The 19,770-nt window shown below is 36.4% G+C and overlaps 1 protein-coding gene across 4 annotated transcripts in view; it reads left to right on the top strand.

The window, feature by feature from the left end:
• LOC149478579 (uncharacterized) overlaps positions 1 to 19,770 on the top strand; it is a 35,257-nt gene that overhangs the window by 13,096 nt on the left and 2,391 nt on the right. For 3 of the 4 annotated variants that reach the window (XM_089708378.1, XM_089708377.1, XM_089708376.1), the window contains exon 2: positions 6,707 to 6,781. The exons of the other annotated variant lie outside the window; for it this stretch is intronic. In XM_089708378.1, the coding sequence (XP_089564504.1) occupies positions 6,773 to 6,781 (9 nt within the window). In that variant the 5' untranslated portion in view covers positions 6,707 to 6,772. The remainder of the gene's footprint in view (positions 1 to 6,706; positions 6,782 to 19,770) is intronic. 4 annotated transcript variants of the gene reach the window in all.

Below are 19,770 nucleotides of genomic sequence, written 5' to 3'. Positions count from 1 at the left end.
TGATCGCGCCCTTTATTTTCGTGTTCCATTTTATTTTTGCACGTTTGAATAATACCACGATTCGTGTATTATTAACAATTTTATATCAACATCTTTATTTTTAGACCACTTTGCAACGAGCAGTTTGACAATTATTAATTACTAGCATTCCGCCCGCGGCTTTGCCCGCGTTTTCAAAGAAAAACCCGTTCCCGTAGGATTTCCGGGATAAAACCTATCCTATGTCCATTCTCGGGTATCAAAATATCTCTATACCAAATTTCATGCAAATTGGTTCAGTAGTTAAGGCGTGATTGAGTAACAGACAGACAGACAGAGTTACTTTCGCATTTATAATATAAGTATGGATTGTTACAATTATCATCACATCTAGAAATTACCTTACACAATGCAGGCACCTCAAAAACATGTAATAATTTACATGTTTTTGAGGTATCGATGGTATCAGCTTATCGAGATCTATTAATATAGATCTCGATAAGCTGATAACGAGCGAAAAACTATAATTAGCTAATCTTATCGTATTGTTACGTCTCTTACTTCAATGTTACATTATAAAGCTCGTATTTACAACCAGTGTGATTCATAAACAACTATAAAACAAACATACCCGCAAATCTCCCGTATTTAAACTTGCTCGCAGAAGCTGGAGGTGGTCTTTAATAAAAAATGAAGACGTGTGGCACTCGGGGACTGCCGCGGTAAAGCTATTGCATGCTATGCCTTCAAGCCACACCTCCGAGCCCGTCGGAGTGGGGAGCGTGAGGTTTTTCGTTACGGAATTTCTGGATTCGGTCCCCGCGCTCAAGGCCCGCGATAGAAGCTATGCAATAGCTTAATATATATAATATGCGTGATTATCTTTCTAGAGTATTAAAATAAACATACATTTCTGAACTTATAACACTTTTGAAAATCAATTATTATAATGTATAATCGCACAAAGTATATTAGCACTTATTTTTTTATATACTAGACATAATATTATGTTGATGGGATTATTATTAGTACATACCTATATTTAAGGTTTGGCGTATACCTTTAGCCGTTTGTTATGAATTATTAGTGCCAGTAATTTATTTTTAAGAGTGAAAAAAACAAGTATTTCTGTAAGTATTTCTCAGTCGCGCCTATTGTCTGAGGTGATAAACTTATTTTCATTAGTCATCAATACACCGCAGCAAAAGCTATCATGGAGGCACTGAACATTGTGCCGTCGCTATCAATGCAAATATTGTGTAAAAGCATATAATTGTTTGATATAAAGACGAGAAAGTTTAAACACTACCTTCCTCTAGACGTAACTACACGCTAGCCTTTGCTCGCGACTCGCGTCAATTAAACTGTTTAATTATGTAAACGACACGCGTGCGACCGCTAATCGCGTTGCAGTTCTTCTAACGTCGCTATCTGCTCCTTACGTAATTCATTTGGTTACAATGATGCTGTACTGTGTACATCTAGTGACGATTCCGCAGAAGACAAACAAGAAAGTTTCTGCGGATAATTATACACTCATACAGCCGCGGCTGCTCGCCTCGTAAGCTGAACCACCAACACAAACACACGGACACAATGTCCATGTGTACAGTGCATTGTATATCAATATCACGTGATTCATTGTTGTCATTGCCGATTCCGAGAAGCTTTTGGTTCCCTCGCTGAAGGTGACTTAGTATCTGCTACGATTTAATTAATGTAATGAATTGAAGAACAAAAAAATTAATGGAAAATGATATCTGTTTACACTGCAGTCAAATAATTACTTTCTCGTAGTAGTAGCACAGATTACTAAATAGTTACTAGTAGTATGTACAACGTAGCTTTTGGTCGGTGGTATGTATTCCACAATAATGAATAAACATGACCTTACACTTTATTACCTATACTTGTTATCCTGTAAAGTTTATAACCTGATTCATTTTAAAGTGTCCTATCATGTGCCGTTATCTTATGGCATTAGCATCAACGACGCATATTCATAATTGTAAAGTGGAACCGTCTGATAATTTATAACTTGCCAGGAACAGTTCGATGCTGAATACTAAATCGGGTGAATATATGAATATAGCGTACTTATATAAATCACGAAGTTATTGCGTATGTCAGAAGCGCCATTAGCGATTCTGGGCGCGCGCCCTAATGAGGCGGAAGCCGGAGCGCGGTGCGGGGTGCGGGGCCGCCGGCGACCCGCGCGGACGTCCTGCCGCCTGGAAGTGTCATCGCCGGCCCTAGCTGTGGCCGTTGCTCGGGTTCCAGTACTGATTAGTGGCAACCATTTGCAACAATTTTAGGCCCTTTGCACTGGGCAGTGTTTTTTGTCGTCTACAACAATTTTGACAACATTTAGGAAGTTGAACAATATGTCTTATGCCAAATTATAAGAGATAGATTAAAATATAATCCTAATCGTATAGGTAGTAGGTTGAAAAGGTTGTAATTTTTAATTTTTACCTCGGAATGAAGCGAAACTTTGGTATATTGAATTTTCATTATTGAAAGAGACGTGTATGCGTTTATTATGGACAATTTTAAAAGCCTACAGTACGTCTTAACAGAAAATATAGTATGTATGTATCATCACAAACATCTTATAACTGCTTATAAAAAATCTTTAGTCATTCAGGAATCTTCCCAGTGAACATACCCAAGCACACAAACAAGCGCAAAAAGTGGACCAATAACAAATGAGTAACTTCAATCTCGATAGTCAACAAAAAAATTGACTCATGTCTACGTCAGAACGTATCAGAGCCTATCGGCATGTATCGGGCTGACTGGGCAATTCTAACGACCAGAAGAAAAATAAAAGTTTAAATAACCGGCTGTGGCTCGAGGGGCTGCGGGGGGGACAGCACGGGGAGCGGGAGGGGTGTCGGTCGCAGCTTCACGGTCAAGTCGCGGTCGCACAAATATGCAGTCAAAGCTTTTACCCTAGAACATTGACGCACTTCCCTAATCTGTCTTTAAACTTCAATACGCTATACATTGCTTTCTTCGTGACAACATTTAAATGTTGCGTCATGGTAAATGATCAATGTATAAGTCATTCTACGCAGAGTCGCTACTACGTTATGTCATTAGTACCTGGCTACTTATTTACTAACTCACGAGTAATGTCTAATGAGCGAAGTTCGTGAGCGGTGACGTGTCGTGGCCTTACGAGCCACTGCCATTTAGCTTTTACGGATTAGAAATGCAGCGAGAATACATTTAGTTTTATGTGAGATTTAATATAAAACGATTTCCAATGAAACACCTACGCGAGTGATAGTAATAATTTCAGATTGTAAGTTTCGCAATACTTTATCGCTTACTTAGGTAACTACCGACCTAATTTCTGTTACTTAAATAATATTATGCCGAATCAAAAGCACAATTCAATTTCAGTTGGAAATATCCAAAATGTTATGACAGGGTTTGTATGTTTGTGACGACTGACGATAGTGTATTTAAGCTGTTTATATCGCTGAAAATTATTTAAGCAGCTTCATAAACGGAAACATGATTATGAACCTTATCGCAGATATTATCCGAACAAATGTTTACAAGAATTATTAATTTTCCGTTTCCAATAAGTCGGGTATTTTTCGTGGCGATAGCAAGAACTTATCTCTGTGATAAAAATCAATAATTATAATGCGTCTGTTATAAATAATATTATAATAATCAAATAACTTTCATGGACTACCTAATTTTGACTAATCGGATGTCCTTCAAAAATCGTGCAATATAAATTAATAATGCCCATATCTCAATAATACTTTATTTTATGACAACATTAGATTAGAATATATGAAAATTAGCTATTAATTAGATGTAAGTGATCCAGAATTATATTAAGATGAAGGTTGAAGGTTGGTTGTCCGACGGCGCCTGCGAGGTCGCGGCAGTGTTGGTCAGGCTACTGGTTTACTTTTTCTAGTGTACCAATTGAGATATTATGTAAATAGAGCCTAATCTTTTTGGCATTATAAACACAACCTATCTTTAGTGTTCGAATGATTATTCAGTCTTTTGATTTATGACCACGCGCCACGGTCCACGGACAGATGCTTGTGCTCTAATTAAATACAAAAAACGAACGACCTTATTAATTAGATGAATTTGTTAATGCTAGTAAAACGATCAACCTTTAAACGAGGTAACGGCTTTGGGCGGTAATGCTCATTAATTCATTATACAGCTGAATTAGAGCGCGTCGCTGATTCTGATTGACTTTTCCAAATGTCACCCCTCCTTCCGCGATCATCATTTAAGTTATGACCCAATAAATCTTTGCATTCATTAAAATTGGTGAATTATTACCGCGATCGACATAAAATATCCTCGTCGATAAACATTAACTCGTATGATCGATATTTAAGGAAATAAAAGATAAAAATTTTAGATTTGGACATTGGAAGTGAAGAAAGCATATAAATAACAAGGCTAACGCATGGTTTGCGAAATGAATTTACATAATGTAAATCACGCACTTTCGACACTGATCGAAATTGCGAGACCTCATGGAGATTATACATTGTGTGTGTAGTTTCAAAACTCCATATCTGTCTTACTATTCGCATTCTCAGGTCTGCTCTACTCCAAATTAAAGGCGCCGATAATAACACATTTATGGTGATTGGTGAGGCACCCATTAGTTCTGCTCGAATTTTTCTGGAGCAACATCGAAAGCTACGTACTCACTGGTTGCGAAACTGCAAGGAGCCGCCCGGGCCCGCCGCGCCGCCCGCCGCACCACACGCCACCACACGCCGCCTGCACTCGCTCTACACCCTCTTACTTTTATTTTTGTATCGCAATGTCCAATCTTGTGTTACGGACCAATTGCAGTGATGCAATTCTTACATTCGGCTGTGATCTAATCGCATATAAATACGTTTAAACCGATTGAACTCGAGGCTGAATCCTTTCTACTTAACTTTAACAATAATTGTTAACGCGCTTCAACTGAACAATAATAATTATAATATAATGTAATGTTAACTATAGAAGATAAAAGAACAGTAGTTTGCTTGTTAGTTTTTAACTAACCCAGTAACATAATTCTGAGTTCACTATCCCCGGCTAAGATTAGTGCGCTCTATGTAAATATTTGCTCCTACAATAATCTCGGTAGTTAATCTGTTGTCTCGATGATTAAGCCTTGGATAGACTACCTGGTTTTTCACGCTGATTTCTTACCAACAATGTACAATGTCTTAATAAATATAGTCATGTCTCAGTCATGTTCACCAATGAAGTCTTGTCACAAATGCTCTGAAGTTAGAATATCTGCGTCCCAGATATTCTAACAACACTGATTATCTTGGTCGTTGGAAGTGATTTCATAGCCTGTCTCAGCTCTGACGAGATAAGCAGCCGCTGCGTGAGGCGGACGCAGATGACTGACAAGTAGAGCGTTGCTTCAGCTTTAATTGGCGTATTCACTCATCTAGGTTATTCAAGTAAATAATATATCACCTTCAAAAACGATGAGAAAAAACAGGAGCCAAACTTGTTTTCGAATCAGTCTGCTGATTATTACAGACTATTGTCGTAGGTAATCAACGACGATAACGGTATTGCAGAAACAAGAAAATATACAATAGGACAACAAAAGACGAGATTCTGTCTACAAACAAGTACGTGTCCACACAATGGAAGTGGACAGTGGTTCCGTTGTGTCCCCGCCCCCCCCGCAGCGCCTAACTGTACCGGCTCGGCGAAGCTCACGAGTCACGTCGCAGGAAGTGGCTAGTGGGTGAGACTCAGAGACCATTGTCGAGACCTTGACTTCCAAAATATGTAACCGATTATGTAACTGGCGTGATCGACGGATATCGATAGCATCAATCGAAATTTATGACCGTTTTATGCGATACACTTTTGTTTAATGTTCCGTCGGTTGTTTAATTTGCATATTATAATTAATATATTTGAACGGCCTGTTAAACTGTTGATTGCTTAAAACGTTTACCTGCTTGTATAAGATTTGTGCATATTATGGTGATATCCACTATTGATGGAACTAATGATTAATGAACTTATTAGCTGTTGTTTAGAATAGCGAAACCTTACGAATGGTGTCTATTATTAACTGATGGGTTTGTTATTCTTTCATTATGAAATCAAGAGTACTTAAACACATTCGATTCGTTTAGACTCTATGTCGTTCAGATCCAAACCCAGATAATTAGATAAGTAAGGCGGATATAGTAGCAAAGAATTACGAAAGTTAAGTATATAATTTTAGTAACAGCATGATAATATAACAATTAGCCAGTTTAACGAGATGAAGGGCACAATAAACGAGTGCAGTGTGAAAGCCGAGCCGCGCGAGCCGTCCGAGCCGCCCCTTGCACAACGCTGTGACCCGCTTCACGTCAACAAAACGTAACATTAGCCGAAATATTATGAAATATAATGCAGTCATGCACCTTTCCACAACTACGCTGTAAAGTGTAAACACTCTGCAGTACCGCACGTTTGTCTTTCCCCAAAGAGACTTGAATGTTATAAGTTTTTTAATTATCCTTGCCACATCAATGCTACGAACGGGTTTTTAGAAACTTACTTTCGATTGTATCGTTCTAGATACACTAATTTTAGTTTTAATAGCTGTATGTTTATTTACAAGCGGTTGCTATACCTAAAGAATGTTTCGAATGAAAAACATATATTTACTTTAAAAATTATTTAATATTTTTTATTTTTATTTCAGGTAAACAAACACGGGTTGTTTTATGCAGTGAGCGGGTAATCCCCTGTTCTAGAAGTTGACGAGAAAATGACTCAGGTTGGAATTCATTTATTAACATTGTAACCACATTGTAACTGTATTTCCGTATTGTCTGATCTTCCAAATATCCCTTAGTGAACAATGACGCACGTATTACGAAGCTCAAACTCGATTACATTCAATCATTCCACACAAAGGCTGGTCCCTTCTGACAACACCGAATTCCTATTCATCAGCCAGCACTTACCGGGTAGTTGGTATTAAATGAAGACCTTCACTCGATGTACACAACAGCTATAAATAGCTAACAACCTCTTCCCGACTCCCCACTCGTAAGTCGTAACGCACGTGTTCAAATTTCAATATACCTATGTATTCATGTGCAGTGTGTTCAAACGACAGCTTAAATTAATAACAACTTCACTCTCGACTGAACGATTGTGTCTATTATATTATTAAAATATTAATTTTGATCATGTCAATAATGTTATTACAAAAGTTTTACAATGTTAATGTAATAAACACTGTATCAATACTCTTCGATACTTTCATTTGTAATGAGGACTAATCGCTATTTTTGAAATATTATGTCCTTCCAAGCGACAACTACAATTAACGCATCACATTCGATGCTCTAATTGCACACCTCGGACAGGTATTTGTTTACTTCAAACACATCACTAAAAGCTCGGAACATTAAAGTGTAAACATTATTATGTAAAACGATTCAGCTTACGACTTGAACATGGCTATCGACTCTGCATATATCGCAGTCGTATTATGTAAAACTTATTGCGGAAATGTGTATCAAGAAACAAAAATTACATATAATAAATTAATGATTAACGTAAGCAGTGTAAGTTACTGTTTTAAAAACAAATTGTCACGGAAGTTGCTGATATTCGTCCGAATGTGTTTAAAGTGCGTTATCGATATATTATGCGAGTTGAAACAATACGGAAGTATGAAGACATCACTATTCACTAATTTACTACAACTACGTAACGATCGAGTGCACTTGTTCTGTTTGACGTCACCACTCACCACTCACAGACGAACACTAACTCATCACTAACTACACATTATTATTATATGTAATAGCAAGAGAACTTTGTTATCGTCGCGTGGATCGTGTTTTTTTTTCGAAAACAGGAATTAAAAGAGGTGTACTAGTTTTTAAACACGTTTAATCCAAATAAACTATAAAGGCGGCAGTACCAGTTCTGCCGCGTTACATATTGTGCTCTACATGTTTTTTTTTGTATCAATTAAAATACAATATTTTATTCCGCGCCAATATGTACTATCATACAATGACACAAACAGCTAAAACAAATACGTAATTACAAATGTACCTAAAATCTCTATTATGTTTCTGTTCTGTTCGAGTTGAAATAAGCTAGTTCATTTAGACCAATAAATAATCGCAAGTTATCAGAGCACAGAATAGCCAATATGAAATGTTACATACATTTCAGATGTAACACAAATTTAGCCAAGGCTGGCGGCGAGCGCAGTAGCGCCTGTCTCCCGAGTCCCGACCTCCGCCTCCGATGGACCGAGCCGAACCGACTCAAACAAACACTTTTTTATTGTTATTATATCTATACTTACTGATTCTCGTAATTATAGTTACAACAGTCCTCACTTGTGTCAAAACAGAATCTACATTAGCATAGTTTTCGGTATCATCAAGTCATGCACAAAGTGAATAGATGTGGCGTACAATGTACATATTGTAGGTATTGGTAAAGATCACAATTGTTGCAATAACAAGCAGTTGAAAGCAATCGTTTGCAATATAATTTACAATGAAGAGTGATTATTGGAAGAGTCGTTGACGATGCATTTTGAGGCAAATGAGGTTAGTGTATCATTGGCGATGACGGTGTGGCCCACTTGGCGCAGCTCCACGTGGTGTCGTTGTGATGCGAGTACATTGCGCGCTGCTCACACAATAACTAAAGTTTATCGATCGCTAAGCGGTCAATGTACGTGAAAGCTTCACGACAAACAGTTGTTGTTAGCTTGCAATTGCTCAAGAGCATTTATATTCTCAATTCCCTGCCAAGAGCGAATATTTGCTGTGTAATTTGTTGCGAACTGCGTTCTATCTTTAAGAATCCAAATAAAACCGTATATTACTTTTAAATATTTTTAACTTTGCTCTTATTATGTGCAACTTGCAAGATGAGCACAGCTTTACGTTCACAGTGTAGGTATTATATCTGTAATAATCTGTAAAATACCCTCTTTTGCTGTATGCAAAATAGATCGTTATTGAGGCATTCATCACGATCCTATAGTGAATGTTGGTCATCAAGTGGCATTTTCATTTATTTGTGTTGCGCAGCCGGCCAGGTAACTGCGTCTCATACAAATGCTGATTTCATCCTTCCCTTCATCTCAATACTGTGATTCTCTCTCATTATTTTATAAAGAATCGATCTGATATGTTGTATTTGTTAAAGTTTCTTCTTTTCAGAATTAACACAAGTTTTATCGACTTTATAGATTCATCAATAAAATTTAGTTGAAAATTTGTGGGTTATTGTTATTGTTATTGCTTTTTCATTATTACAAATTACTGTTACAATATTAATTTGCAACTGTCCGTACCTAATATTATCAATTGAACAACAAAACGGACAAGCGACAAGGCCACATTCAGTGACGCATTTCTTCGGCCGTTGCAGCTGCTGCTTTTTGCTTGAACTCAATCTGGACGCTGTAATTCTTAACTTCGTCGTTATTAGTTAACATAATATAATATTATTCTATGGTATAGCGCCCGGCAAACTTCTTGGCAAAAAAGTAGCGTGGTGGGGGAAGTTTGCGCATCAAGTTTTAGTACATTTTTATATGCGCAAGCTTCCTCCACTACGTTAAAAAGTGGTCAAGTTACGTGCCGACAACTGTAACTTATTGACATAATATAATACATAATATTGTAATACTGTGATAATACATAATAATTTTGCTAGTATAATTAGTTACTACGTTTATCTGATATGAATGATAAGACTGAAACAATGCCATATTGTGTTAATAATATTCCTTCGTAATCACTCGCCAAACAATACGCAGCTGTATCTGCTTCAATACAAATTTCACGCTAATTCGCTCCGAATTACATTAAATTATTTACGAAGTTATTTACTGTTATAATTACGTCTCTGTCAAGGTTTCCACTAAACATACTTGGCCTTGTTTCATACGTAAAATAGATTCGGTAAGTTATCGCGTTAGTTTAATATTTATGAAGTGAGCAACGTGGAACATTATATCTAAAGTCTAAAATGCCTTATTGTTTAACTTTCTATTTAACCCATTGAGCCCCGAACGGCCCGATCGGTCCACAACACAATAGATTTTCTATTGTGTCTGTGATTCCGGGGCCTGAGTTATTAAGTTCAAAGGTATCATAACAGTACGAAAGATTTCTAAATTTCGGTATTTTTAGAGGGCGTTAAACATCTTTCGCTTCTTACAAGTGTTTATTTGCTTGATCACTTGTATAGAGTCGCGCTGTTTGTGTCGAACAGTACAAGCGTTTCGGTCATTTGACCTGATTCGAGCTGATCTGCGCGGGCGCAGAGGAGCTTCAGTCAGCGGCCAATTCATTACGACCATTAGCCTCTGCCCCAAATTGAAGCGCACACGGGTGAACGCACACTCATTCAAGTAACGTTATATTACTTTTAATGACAGCACATAAACAGGTTTATCAAATTTATTAATATAGCTTTATTGTATGATAAATACGTAAAACTCAGGTAAGACGTAAACATATAAATCTTATATATAAAAATGAATCGCAAAATGTGTTGGTAAGCGCATAACTCGAGAACGGCTGAACCGATTTCGATAATTCTTTTTTTATTATATTCCTTGAAGTACGAGGATGGTTCTTATGTAGAAAAAACTTAAACATGTACCACGGGCGAAGCCGGGGCGGACCGCTAGTAGAATATAATAAGAAGAAGAACAGTTGAACAGCTGTCATAAACTAAATAAACGCAAAATTGAGATAAAATTAACGCACTACTTCATTCTAATGACTGGAGGGAAGCGACTTGCAGTAGGTAAGAGTAGCTTCAATCAGGTCAATGATCTTTTATTTTAAATATTTATATGTTTTATAGAAGCATCAAATTCTTCTTAATTAGGATCCAACATTATAGAAAGCCATGTCGTGAAGATATCTATTCAGCAGTTAAAGTCGAACTTTGTAAATATAGGTTTGCGGTTACCTCACTGATTACGCATTCTAGTTAAAATTACAAATTTAATGAAAACCTCACAAACAATAACTGGAACTCGAATGCGAAACGGAACGTTCCGCTCGAACTCGTTTTATTTTCAAGAGCAACAATTTAAAATCATTAAAATTTATAATGTACTAAACATAACATCATGCTGGGAGCAATTTGAGAAATAACATTTAATTACGGGTCTTCAGACATTGCAGGCGCTTCGAACATGGCGGCGCTGTTCGGTCGCAACCCACAACGTGTTCGAATGTTCTCTATAATGTAATTTGATATATTACATACTCAATGTTCAGTAATAACACTTTCTAGTACGAGATCCGGCTGCAGGATCAGTGCGTTCATCGGTTTTTTGCTGAAAACCGAATTTTTATGTAACTATATGTATTTATAATTAGGAGAATATATATCGACTAGGTTGCCAGTCAAAATTTGGCCGCAAGCATGTTTACACTCAACCTTAAATATTCAACATCTTTAACAGCCGGCAACCCTTATTTGCGGCCGGATTTAATTAGGCAACCATATATGATAATAAATAGAAAAAAATTAGCTTTAATTTGATATATGATTCATAAATGTGCGTTATGAACGTAAAAATGAATCGAAATCATACTTGTTTGCACCAGGCTGCCAAGATGTTGCGGCTAGGTGAAAAGCGGCAACCGTGATTTTTTAGAATTTTTATATCATTTGACGTGATGTAGACTACATTTTATTCAAAAAACAAGTGAACGAATTTTTTTCCCAAAAACCGATTAGAAAATTTTTAATTAAACATGCTTGCGGCCAAATTTTGACTGGCAACGTAGTCGATATATATTCTCCTAATTATAAATATACATAAAAATTCGGTTTTCAGCAAAAAACGATGAACGCACTAATCCTATATTTATAATTTTTAAAAGCCAGCAACCCTTATTTGCGGCGGGATTTAATTAGGCAACCATATATGATAATAAATAGAAAAAAATTAGCTTTAATTTGATATATGATTCATAAATGTGCGTTATGAACGTAAAAATAAATCGAAATCATACCTGTTTGCACCAGGCTGCCAAGATGTTGCGGCCAGGTGAAAAGCGGCAACCGTGATTTTTTAGAATTTTTATATCATTTGACGTGATGTAGACTACATTTTATTCAAAAAACAAGTGAACGAATTTTTTTCCCAAAAATCGATTAGAAAAATTTTAATTAAACATGCTTGCGGCCAAATTTTGACTGGCAACCTAGTCGATATATATTCTCCTAATTATAAATATACATAAAAATTCGGTTTTCAGCAAAAAACCGATGAACGCACTGATCCTGCGGTGGGATCTTAGACTATTCATTTTCACTGGTTGCTGAGCGTCGCTGGCGCAGGCGGCTCGCGGCTGCTAAGTGCTAATGCTCGATTTTCACTGCATTAGCGACTGATTAGTATTTACAATCGCCGCATCTCCGCGGCATGCCACGTTCGTGCACGGCTTTTCTGAATTCAATTCTTATTCAAATCATTCGTTGGCACTTGGCATCCGATCTTCTGCGGCTAAAAAACCTCAACTAGTCTTGTAACAAAACTACAAATTGTCATAGCTCCTTTAACAGTAACAACAAAGATTATGTCTATAACCAACGACGATTGCAGTAGTCTATCACTAAACCAAGCACTAAACACATTAATTCGAGTAGTGACGATTTGTTGTCATTCATTTGAATAACCGGCTGTCATTGGTTACACTTCGTTTACATTTACAGTCAATAAATGAATAGGTAGTAATTTTTACAAGAATCTAATAAGTATCTTTGATCATTCAAGAAACTGTAAACGTCACACAAACCAAACAACACTGTTTGCCGTCACAATATATTTAGACTACAGTTCAGTGGCCTCTTCGCTTATAGCGGTATCTTATTGACTCTTAAATTTACGATAATTTTAAAAATCAAGTGACGTCACACTTTTAATTCAAACGCGTAAACGTCTGCGGTTCGCATTTCGCAGATGTGACAGCGTAGCGTGATCGGATAGTAGGGTAAATTCTTTATTTGCTTCAAAAGAAAGCCAACATTGCTATTGAGCGAGTAGAAATCTTTCCGTTTTCTAACCAAAGACGGAAGCGCGCTGAAAACCGGTCCCCTTAGCACATTGTAGTACCTACTTGCGAACTGCAGGCTGCGGGCTGCGTGACCCGCACAATGCAGCTGCAGAACGTCTTACAGCCGCTCCAGACTCCAGTGCTCTTTACACTTTCGCCCTCCAAAGCTCTTTGTATATAAACATAAGCTTTTAGGGGAGATAATATGATTTATAACTATCTAACATCTAGTTTTTGCGGTACCTATGCAATAAGGTGCAAAATCTGCATGTACATCATGTAGGTCACTCTGTTATGATGTATGAAATCTCATTTGGTCTAATTTTAAAACAAAATGTAATCAAAACCAATGTACTGTCTTGTTACTTCACAGATGGGTTTAGTAATTGACACAATGGGATTATTTATTGGCACCCGGCGTTACGTGGCCGCGTGCTCTTGTGAGAACCTCGCCACTCGCCAGTTATTGTGCGAGCAAAGACACGCGATTCGATAAAAAGGAAAATTGAATAATAATTAAATGACAACTACAATGCGCGTTAGATGAATAACTCTAAAATTTATTAGTTTGAGACAAACAATTTGATTTCTCGTTAGGAATTTGCGAGTTATATTAAGTTTTTTCTTTTTAATTATAGAATAACAAGTACATTATAGACTGAGGTAGAAGCCTTTAAAAATAATAAAAAGATTTGGTAGAAACTTACTTTATTATGTCCCAAATACACTGTAATTTATTTGATTGAAAATATTTATTTTTTCGCCTTATTTTGAATTAATACAAAAAAAAAACAACCTAACTAATTTTCAATCGAAAAGTCACCCGTCAAAATATCAGCTTTTTTCAAAAACTTGGGGAGCCTTTTATTCATTGAAATCTCTACTTTCATATGGTGTAAAAAAAATAAACACCACCATAGTAAATGTTCTCAGGAAATGCATACAAACAGTGTGATAATGAGCTTTTACTAAATCAGGCACACTTCTCGAACTCTATATCTTATCTTGTACCTATCGGCTTTTCGGTAATATTTCAAAAGAAAAAAAAATTATCTGTTCTAAGTATAATATTTTACAGCATATTCAAAAGCAAAATGATGTCGATAAAAACATTTCAGGTAGTTTGAGAAGTGTGCCTGATTTAGTAAAAGCTTATTTTCACACTGTTTGTATGCATTTCCTGAGAACATTTACTATGGTGGTACTTTTTATTTCCTACAACTTTGCCATTGAACTTTATTCCGTAGGACTTGTAGTTTTGTCGGAAATCGAGAGAGACCATTTTTTTCTCTTAAAAGCATCCCATTTCCCGAACTCGGATTGACCGTAATTTATTTTTCCTTTTATTTTCATCATATTCCCCTCCTTTTCTAATGGGTTTCATCCGAATGCGATTTTTTTTTTGTTTCAAAAATTATCTACTCTAGTCTAATATTGAATCTCTCGAGTTCGACATATTCAATATACAAAATAATAGCAATGTACTAATGTGCATATGCCATGTCTGTCTGTCATAATAATATACACTGACCGCGAGCTGTAGGTATGTATTTACAATTATTTGTACACAAATACACATTAAGTCCACTATATGAAGCTCCTAGTATAGACTACAGAGGTTATAAAGACGCAAGAGCAGCTTTGTTGTACGATTTGCTCATTAATTGAGCGGTAACTGAGTGATGCGCCCTGTGCAGCCGCGTGTCTGCTGCCGGCGGCCGCTGGAGCGCCGCCAACCGGCAATTTATTGCCGCTCCTCGTCGACATGTCACTTCAATCCTGACAGATGCACTCTTAATGCGCTCGAATTATTTTATTTCGCAATTCAGTCGAAACTTCAAACGTAATTGATTTGGATCACGTGGCGGCGCTGGCACGTGTGCTGATGCACCCGGTTCCAGCTCGCATCGACACGGCTGTGACATTTAGATTGGTTTGGGTTACACTGCTTCATGATGCCTTTAAAGGTTAACCGATGTGACTAAATTACTTTATTCTTTATTGACATCGCTTCCTTTTCTATTATGTGAAAATAATAAACGTCACTTTGGCTAGTCTTGGCGATATTGTATACCTAAATGATAATATTATGTGGATTACCATAGCAATGAATACCTAATATTGTGTATATTCAAATTCAAATTACATTTATTTGCAAGATTACAAATTATCGATTAAACTATCACTTACCTTTTTTTTTTTATTTTCACTCGAAGGCCGTCCACAAACATGTAATATTGAACGTGCAATAAGCATTAATTTCCGGTTTACAAACATTGGTATTTAAAATTAAAAGCCTCAAAAACACGATACATGTTACATTGTTAATGGCTTATTGCCTATGTTAATATGTGTATTTAAATAATCCTAAATGAGTCATTGATCCATGGGTGATATATCGAGATGACGCGCAATTCGCTCGCGACTCGCACACTGACTTAGAACTATATGTGTGCATACGTAGTCATAATATAATATTATACAGTATTAATGTATATCTCAGAGCCGAGAAGATCATTAGCCTGTAGGAAGCAGCGTGTACTCATTTACTCTCCATAACGTATGTGTTAATCTGTGCAATTCGTAGCCACATGGTAGCGGTCGCGGACTCGCGGCACACACATGATAATTATCATACAAATATAATAAAGTATGTCCACAGTATGTCTTTCTTTTAATTTAAGCAAGCTGACCCCTGCGGTTTCGCCAAGCGACGCGCTTATTCGTGTTTCTCTTATTTATTTCTTTTGCGTGATAATTTAGAAATGGCTCTTAAAAATTTAAATTATAATGCAACATAATATGTACTGTATTATAATTTATACGGTATATTTATTACATTAATTATATTTGAATTTTACACAATATGTCTGCTGCGCTCGCAAATGTGATTTATATGCTGTTTTTGTTGTATTTTACAAATTCCTGATATTAATTATAATGTGAAGTATTGATAACACGCGTTATAGTTGATTTTATTTAGTTCCAAAACATATTAGGTATTTATAATATACTTATTGTATTTCTTAGTGACCACTTGTTTTACTGCAGTAGGTAATTTAAGTAGGTAGGTACTACATATAAGTTTTATTAAGGTCATGACGTCAACCTTTTGCAACATTGTTTTTACATTGGGAATGTCAGCCAAAATGTATTATGTACGTCAGACGAGCGTAATGTTGTGATAATACCACGCTAATATTTACTTGTTGTATTGCCGTGCTAAATGCTAATACCTGTGCTAATACCGTGCGAGATACGAAAGCGTATTAAGTATTTGTTGTAGCGACAGATGAAACGTGATGGATTTTCATTCACATAAGTTAAAAGCCAAGTTTCTAAAATGAATATACTGCAACAACATATTGTCATGTAAAATAATAATGTACTTATCGAAGCGGATTTGCTTATTGAAAGTGAAACTTTCGTCATAATGTCATCAGTCATCACGTCACAAGCGATTGAGAGGACACACACAGACACGCGCGCGCGCTCTTGCGACAACACATACTCAAACACATTGCAAACTGTCTCAACCAAATAGAATTCATTTTAGGACTTTAATTGAATGTCTCTACTTAATAACTACGTGAAAATACTGGGAAAACTGTCAACAAATACGTAGATATATTTATAACCGATTCGAGTTTGCATTGATAATCTTTGGAATGATAGCTAAAATATTGATGCACCTAAAGCCTTGTCAGTATCGTCAGACATAGCTAGAGTCATGTCGTCATGTTTATTTCCTTGTGCGGTGTTCCTTGTCCTCGGATGATGTCAGTGAGCGCGCATCACGACTCCTGGTCACGCCGCGACCCGCGATCAGACGAGCCAGCTATTGGGGTCCTTCAAGGTTCCGACAATTCGTGTGCAACTCAATTACCAATACCAATATATAAAAACTTTAAAAATTTCCATAATATCTTTAAATATATAGTTATAATTAAAAAAATATACATATAAACGAATGCAGTATTATTATATTATGTACCTACATTCTTTGTGAGTCGTTATATAAAGTTGGTATCTGTATTCTATTAATAAATGCACCGAATGTTTTTAATCGAAGCAAGTTACATAAAACATGAATAATCAGAGCAGTGTGGGAATAACTAAGTATTTCTAACATGATTACTAGCGGTGACTGCACGAGCTGCTGCTTCTGTGCCCTCCAGCCTCCGGTCACGTTGACGGTCGACTCAAGGAACGTCACGTACGGGCAATATGTTAGATATATCAATGACACTGATGCGGAAAACAATGTATATTTACAACAATGTTATAAATGTAAGGCAAACCGTATGAAATATAATGCAGAATAAAGGCAGAATATTACTGATTTTCAATTCTTCGAGCTTTTAGTACCACATATCTACACAGCCAAGCGACTGAAAAGACATTGCTTACTACTATTTAACATCAAACATTGTTAACATCAGTCGCAATAACATAAGCATTTATAATAGGAAGATGGCCTCAAATAATGCCTTGTAATCGTCCTAGGGTAAAAAATTACAGTGATGCTATATGGATTTCAAATTTTCAACCATTATACCTACTATGTTTCAACAATAGATACTCAATCACGTTAACGATCAAAACAATACATAAGTGCTACAAATAGCTGCCGAAACCTTTGATCGAGACGCAGATACAAGAACGACACGCCGCGGCCCGCAGCAGAGCGGAAAGGTTCGCGATATAAAACTAACTTGCGAATGCTCATCACGCGGACGCATTTGCACATTCCTCTAATGGCATACCCGAGCCCGGCCGCGCTGCAAACCAATTTACATTTTATGTAATTGTCTTTAGACTGGTATTCGCCTAAATCATTTCGGAAATGATATTCAACATTTTACCGCCCGTACTTCCTCGGCCGTGACCGATTCGCTCGGACTGCAACTAAGGACAAAGCACCTCTCCTCGATGTGACGTGACGAAGCTTATTTACTAGTTTTCGTCTATTCATCTTTATTAACAATATTATACCACCCAGAGTGCCTCTACTTCGCTCACCTTCTGGATACAAAAAAATGTTGTCTTCTTTATGCATCAATAATTATTATAAAATTTAGTATCAATCTATGATAATTAATAATGAGAATACATTTATAATTTGAAATAAATCATAAATCAATCGTTATTTAGTAGGTCAAGTGATAAAATTCGTATAAATGCTTAAAATTATGTGAAGATTATAAACAAAACTATAAATGCCATGAATCGATCACCGAACGCGTGGACCGGTCCGGCAGCCGACTGCTCTGCACTGTATGCTTCCAAGGTTGATTGGTTTCCGTTTCACGAGTTATTAACCTACAATTAAGCAAATGTTATCACAGCTATCAACAATCAAGATATTCATACCATATTCATACGAAGAGAATTTAAAGCGATGCGACGCTGACCTTCGATTTTGAATTATTCTAAAGTCCCATTACAAAATACATAAGTTAAGTACCTATATTATTGTTTAAGTTTGAGTGTTTTGCAAGACTGTAGTCGTGATAAATATAAGTCGATCAAGCAAATGTTTTTCAAATCTCACGGGAAAACAAGAAACTGTAGCCTTAGATAGAGTGCAGTAGCCGTGATACATAAGTGCACACTGCACATTCACTAGTGGGCTCTGAAAGGCGAGTCGACCTCCGCGGCGCGGTGCGGCGGGCGTCGCGCGGCACAATACGCTCTACGTCACTCTCGATTGACGACACGTCGGCTAATTTATTCACTTTATTCCCAACTGAATGTCAATAACCCATTACCCACATCGCCATAACCACTTATCGCCCCACTTTGCGGGTAACAAAAATATATTGTAAGTAAATGAGGAACATAAAGACGGTGACGCTGATGCAACTTCGCATTTATAATACCTAGTAATCGTAATTAATAAGCAATTTTCTTAATCCAAAATAGAAACTACAAACCACAGAACATATAAATGTTCTGTGCTACAAACCCACTTAAAACTGTCCAATTAATAGACAGATTACTTTAAAATATTATTATGTATGTATAACTAGCTTTTCACCCGCAGCTTCGCCCGCAGTCAAAGAAAAACCCGCATAGTTCCCGTTCCCGTGGGATTTCCTGGATAAAACCTATCCTATTTCCCGGGATAAAAAGTAGCCTTTAAAGATGTCCTTTCTCGGGTATCAAAATATCTCTATACCAAATTTCATGCGAATTGGTTCAGTAGTTAAGGCGTGATTGAGTAACAGACAGACAGACAGAGTTACTTTCGCATTTATAATATTAGTAACAGACAGAGTTACTTTCGCATTTATAATATTAGTATGGATATAATATATTCTATTATAATTAAATCTATTATAGAAAGCGAGAAAATACGTTTAATTGTTATGATAACAAGATTAGCATTGTACCTACATTTTTTATTCTTTTTATCTTTATATTTTGTGTTTTATAATTGGATAAAACACAAAAAAGTTATATTGTAATAATACATCTGGATTATTATTTCTTATATGCTTTCTTAGATACTTTATCTAAATAAAATATGCAAGTGGTCGCTATGTTGTTTTAAATATCAGTCTATTTCATCGCATAATTTATTTGGTTACATTACCTTTGTAGAAAGTATAACCAATGATTATGATTTTAGGAAGGTTTAAATTATTACTTAAACATTCTACAAGAGCCGCTCTAGCCTCTATCTATA

The sequence above is a fragment of the Colias philodice genome, chromosome 21 (assembly GCF_061535455.1).
Source record: "Colias philodice isolate Cphi_HAF_F1 chromosome 21, ilColPhil1 Martin Lab GWU primary, whole genome shotgun sequence".
In the NCBI taxonomy this organism is placed as follows: domain Eukaryota; kingdom Metazoa; phylum Arthropoda; class Insecta; order Lepidoptera; family Pieridae; genus Colias; species Colias philodice.
Note: the sequence above shows the minus strand (reverse complement) of the source record. Positions and strands in the feature narration are given on the sequence as shown.